Genomic DNA, 6149 nt, shown 5'->3' with positions numbered 1-6149 from the left:
TGGGCATATACCTGGATAATCTAGCAACCCAAAGGTTGCATGTTTGAATCTCATCAAGGACAACTTTAGCATTTGAGCTAATTAGCAACTTTGCAACTACTTGCTACTTTCTACTACTTAGCATGTTAGCTAACCCTTCCCCTAACCTTATTAACCCTTTAACCTAACTCCTAACCTTAAACCTAACCCCTTGCCTAGCTAACATTAGTCACCTAGCTAACGTTAGCATTAGCCACCTTGCTAACCTAGCTAACATTAGCATTAGCCACCTAGCTAACATTATCTACAACTAATTGGTATTCGTAACATATCATACATTTTTCAAATTCGTAACATATTGTATAAATTGTAATTTGTAACATGTAAGAAAGGGATAATGGACATCCACAAATTAATACATTCTATATAAAATGCAGTGGAGGCTGGTGGGAGGAGCTATAGGAGGACGGGGTCATTGTAATGGACACATTTGACTCCGTACCATTAATTCCATTCCAGCCATTACAATGAGTCCCTCCTCCTCTAGCTCCTCCCACTGATGAAAGGTAACCTCCACTGATGAAAGGTAACATATCACACTAACTGGAGTATTTCGGACGTACTTTTACTATGTTACGTTTACCCCTGTGTCCAGGTTGCCGGCACACAGTCTGTGAATTTTTGTTTTTATGGATAGCCAAGTTTAATTTCGGCATAAAAGCAACCTTGCCCAACCTTACCCATATGGATTGATAAAATGTTGCTCAAATGTAATAAGGTTTCTACAACATTTCTGAATTCATTTAGGAAAATATGATTTTCAGTATTAAATGTTCTAGTGTGCTTAATAGTGAAGAGTTAGAGACGGGGCTAGTCATAGGTTCCATGGAATGCCATCTCGCAGGTGCTGCAGCATTTTGTTGCTATGTTACCGCAAACTGTCGTGAACGCCGTAAGTGTCGCTTAGCTAATCACGTGCTGAATAAAAATGTGGACATGGCAAACAGTGCACTCTAGGCCTAATGGCACGAAGATTTGCGCAAAGATTGTCTATTATTCATTATAAACTCGGTGGTTCGAGCCCTGAATGCTGATTGGCTGACAGCCATGGTATATTTGAGCAATAAGGCATGAGGGGGTGTGGTATATGGCCAATATACCACGGCTAAGGGCTGTCCTAAAGCACGACGCAATGTGGAGTGCCTGGATACAGCTCTTAGCCATGGTATATTGGCCATCTACCACAAACCCCAGAGGTGCTTTATTGCTATTATAAACTGGTTACCAACATAATTAGAGAAGTAAAAATAAATGTGGCCAATATACCACGGCTAAGGGCTGTTCTTAGGCACGACGCATTGCGGAGTGCATGGACACAGCCATTAGCCATGGTATATTGGCCACATTTATTTTTGTACCACACCTCCTCGTGCTTTATTGCTTAATTAACTCATAAATATAAATAATATTACGCTAATCATTCAAACATAGGTCTACAAGTTCTCTCACAATCTCACAATGTGATGTGTGTTTTAGACATTATTTTAGATTCAGTAGAACAGGTATTATAGGCCTTCATATTGTTTAGCCTATGTCCATATAATACAGTATTAATAACCAGTCTAAAAGTAGTTGGAACCAACTTCTAGCGTAGGCTACAAATTGGGGCTTCTGAAAAATATAGCTGTTGTGGTATTTGAGTAGATCTCTTGAGTTATAATCCCCTAGACCAGACCCTGTCCTTTAGGCCCAGTGAGAAATACAACAAAAGGTGGCCACCGCTATCGGCCAGACAATTAACCAAAGGACCAGCATTAAACCATTATCATAAGAATGCTGTTTGCAATGGGGGGGAAAGCCCTCTGAATTCATTGACATGCTGCATAGTGTTGGAAACCTTTTATGTCATCAATTACATGCAAGCCGCCTTTGCCATTTTACCTACTGACATCTTCTTGACATTTCGTAGCGCTAGTTTCTCGATTTGTGTTGCTGTAATAACCACTTTACAACACACAAATAGGCCTACTTGTGGGTAGTTAGGAACTATTCCCTTGTGATTTTAAAAGTGAATAGAAAAGGCTCTTATGAGGCCTTCCAGCAAGCCTACCAATTCTTGCGATGAGGCGGCACCTGTTGCTACACAGACATAGTCTATTACGCAGAACTTTTTACAGGTGGATGGATAGGCTACTGTGAAGAATAGGATGAATACAGCTCTGTAGTAGCTATCCCTACACACCAGGACTTGTTTACTCAATATATTATGAACGGAAGGATGCTCCCTGCTCAACACAGCTCAGATGCCAGTGTTTGTTCACCAACATAATGATTAGGTCTGGTTCCAAAACGGATTCTGGCTCACCTACTAGACTGTATACCAAGTGATAGTTTGTGGTCACGTGTACAAGGGGACTCAAAGATATCCTAAACGTCAGCACTACACCCACCTTTGTTCTTTACTTACTGCTCAAGTCCATATGGCACAATCCATACATTTTATATTAGGTGGGCCTTTAAAGTGCCACCCTTGCAGGAATGAGGGGAATGGACTTTGCAAGTGTACAGAGGACTAATTCAAGTAAATGGAAATGTATGGGTGTCTGTCCTTCTTTCAGGCATAATTCATTGTGTACATCTTTCCCCCACGGGAAACAAAGACATCAATTGCGTCCTCTCCTTTCCTCCTTCTAAAAACCCATTGGAGGAGAAGGTCAGAGGGGTGGGACCTCTGACTTCTTATCCAATGGGTATTGAGGAGGCAAGGAGTATAGGAGTATGCAATTGAGATTCTCCCATGGAATTACTATCCTGCTATGCTGAATCATGCAACTGGGTAGAGTTATTCCATCAAGAAGGGACAGGACAAAACAGCAGGTAAAAAAATTATTTTATATATAATTTTTTAATCCAAAACATAGTCAAACCTGAAAATACACATCTAAATGTGTTCAAAACACCATGGGGACAACAAGATAAAAGAGTCACCCAGGAGTAGAAAGCACATGATGGACGCCACCACAGACTGATAAGGTGAACCAGTGACTATTTCATAGTAAGATCTCAACAAGGACCTGGTTCTGATTTATTTACAGTGAATACAAAAATAAGGCCTTACTTCCAGAGAGAGATCCATGTCCTGGGTGAGTAGTAAGGAGGAGACTGCACTGAAGCACTAGTCTATTCAATTCTGCGTCATTCCCTATAGTGCACTACTTAACTGTATTCCCGATACAGTGCCCTTGTTTTGCCCAGGGCACTTATATTAGGGCATTGGTCAAAAGTGGTGCACTACAGGGAACAGCGTGCCATTTCAGACCAACACGTAGGGAAGACCTCAATTGCATTCTCCTCGTGTCCTCTCTCCTGCCGTCATTCTCACAACCCATTGGAGGAGAAGATCAGATGGGCGGGAACCTCTGGCATTCTTATCCAATGGGTTTTGAGAAGGAGACGAGGACGCGAGCAGTATGCAATTGAGATCTTCCCATAGTGTTCCGCTACTCCCCATAAACTTGCGTCAGCCTCTGAGGCAGTTGAATTAGATGGCATATTTGCTGTTCCACACTCAGTAAAAATAGCGAGGGGAGGAGAAGCAAAGTTAACATTCAGGAATAATACCTAGTCAGTCACGTGCCGTTTGTGTACCTAAATGACTGGAGGGGCATTGGTGCCTCCTGACTAACCATTAGAGCAGTGCACACATTCTCAGTGATCGAACAGTAACTGGTAATTGATGGAGTTATAAACTGATATTATGTAGGCCTAATACTATGTTGGGAAAAGTTACATGTCGACATTGACCACTTGCAGAAAGCGAGCATATTTGACCGAGATGGTGAAAAGAGACAATACTTTCACCTATGAGCACTTATAGAAATATGGAGTGCTGCAGGCGACGGCCTAAGGACTTGGAAGAGTGTGCACTGCTGCAGAGGCAGGGTCTGAAGACAAACGGCAGGCATAGAAACATTCCCCACTGTACCTCCCCCTGGACCAGGCAGACCTACAGTGTTTGTGATTTCCCTTAGCCATGGTGACAGACACATTCTGTCTGAGATTCAGATAGCCTACCTTTCAAACTCAACTCTGGACCTCAAAGCCAGTTCCAATGCATTTTTTTTCATTGTTCCCATCTAAATCAGGGACTGATCAGGGACTGATTTAGACCTGGGACACCAGCTGGGTACAATTAATGATCAGGTAGAACAGAAAACCAGCAGGCTCCGGACCTCGTAGGGTAAGAGTTGAATAGCCCTGGCCTACACTGTAGCCTACACTACACTGGTTTATAGAGGGGATTGACATCACAAGGAATACAGGCCTAGTCTTCATATTTACTGTTGTTGACAAAACACCTTTACAAATATATACAGTGCCTAGTGAAAGTCTACACACCCCTTGCACAGTCTTCGCATTTCGCAGCCTTACAATTCCCTCTAAAAAGGGAACACATTGGATTTTGTCCTGCCGATCTACAAAACCGTCAACATTTTCAAAGTGAAAGAAAACAAAAATAACCATTTCCCAAATTCATTACAAATACAAAACAAAAACAAAGTTGTCTTGATTGTGCGTGTTGTCACACCCCAGAGTTCATACTTGGTGGGAAGCAAATATCTATAGAAATAGAAGTAGATTAACGACCTGGGCATATGAGGAAAAAGTGCAAAAGAGAGGATCTGGAAAAATCATTATTCAACCTTCAGGCAACCACTGAACAGACTTCCCCACCTACAGTATGCAACAGTAGGGGCACTGCCACCGTTCTGAAATACGCCTCTAAGTAATCTAAAGTAACTTCCTATCGCAAGAACTCGCTAGACGGAAGTACAAACTCCTGTCTGGCAACCACCACCACCGCCGTTTTCAGATCAGGGAAAAAAAAGCGAAGGAGGAGACAAGGAGAAGATGCCACTTAAGACTATTGAGATGCAGCCCATGTCAGGGACGTCCCTGTAGAGGGTCCATCGCTGACAGAACAGAAGAACACACCGCAGTGGAACCAGCGCTATTAAAAGAAGATGGCTGGTGCCAGATGTACATTTCTGTAATGTACATATCGTACAGAAACAGTGGAAAACGTGTGAAAAGGGAGAACCACTGGCAGAGGACCCTTAAAAATACTAACCACAGTAACCATATTAAGAGCACACTGTCGGTGCACACGTCACCTGGCGGGTAAAACACTATAGCTTCAGTTCTTTTAGTAAGGGGAGAGTAATAATAAATACAAAAATAATAAAATATATGTACACATTTTCAACAATAACTATGATTATAATAATACTTTTTAAATTGACATACAAATATAATTTTGCTCAACGTTTGTAGCTCTACTCTGGTCAGTAAGAAAATTAAGAAATGATAAATTATTATACATTAAAAAAAAAAATCCAACACCATCGTTTTTCCATTTAGGGTGTAGGTCCTGACACTCTGTGTCGCAACATTTGAGACGAATAGTCAAAACATTCCTCGATAACCTGAATTCTTCCTATTTCGCAAGACATTTCATGAAAAAGTGTCGGTATAAAGTCTTCCCTTGTGTGACAGACAGGTTGTTGTGTAGCCTCTGGAGTCCAGGAGGAGGAGAGCAAGTGCACTTTGAACTCTGGCATGCTGGAGAGAAGGGTGTGTGTGGTGAGGAAGGGAGGTCTGCTGGGGCTGTCAAGACAGGTCTGTCTGAGGAAGTTTTTGGACATGGGAATTCCTTCCTGGTCACCTGAACACACAGGAACAGGAAGCTACAACAACAAATGTCTAAATGCATGTAAAGCGCTGATGAAGATGCCAAACTAAAGCGGGTTCCCTTTTCAGAGGGCAGTTTGATGATGAGTGTCTTGATTTGAGTGTTCCACCCTGTATCCATGGAGACTACCTCTGCAAAACCGCCCATTGGCTGATCAATGTGTGGGCAGGGTGACATCACTGTTAAGAGGGCAGGACCCTGTGGTACTGACATTGGGTCAAAGGTCACAGATTCTAGTCCATGGAGCTGCCCAGCATTCTGTCCATGTCTCCTGTTATTGTCAATGATGCAACTTGGACTGCAAGAGGAAAGAGAGAAACAGGGGGAGAGGAAGAGCAGAGGGAAGGCAAAAAATGGAGAAAGATTCAAGTTGACAGTCAAGCTCAACCCATATCCAAAAACGACATCAATGTGTATA

At 42.3% G+C, this 6149-nt stretch overlaps 1 protein-coding gene across 2 annotated transcripts in view; it reads right to left on the bottom strand.

The window, feature by feature from the left end:
* Positions 1-2852: 2852 nt before the first annotated feature.
* Positions 2853-6149, bottom strand: part of LOC106576087 (ataxin-7-like protein 1) — a 29289-nt gene continuing 25992 nt past the window's right edge. For both annotated transcript variants that reach the window (XM_014152973.2, XM_045699724.2), the window contains one exon: positions 2853-6029. In XM_014152973.2, the coding sequence (XP_014008448.1) occupies positions 6012-6029 (18 nt within the window). In that variant the 3' untranslated portion in view covers positions 2853-6011. The remainder of the gene's footprint in view (positions 6030-6149) is intronic.

The sequence above is a fragment of the Salmo salar genome, chromosome 17, assembly GCF_965601325.2.
Source record: "Salmo salar chromosome 17, fSalSal1, whole genome shotgun sequence".
NCBI lineage: Eukaryota > Metazoa > Chordata > Actinopteri > Salmoniformes > Salmonidae > Salmo > Salmo salar.
The sequence above is the reverse complement of the archived record's forward strand: the minus strand, read 5'-3'. Positions and strand labels throughout refer to the sequence as shown.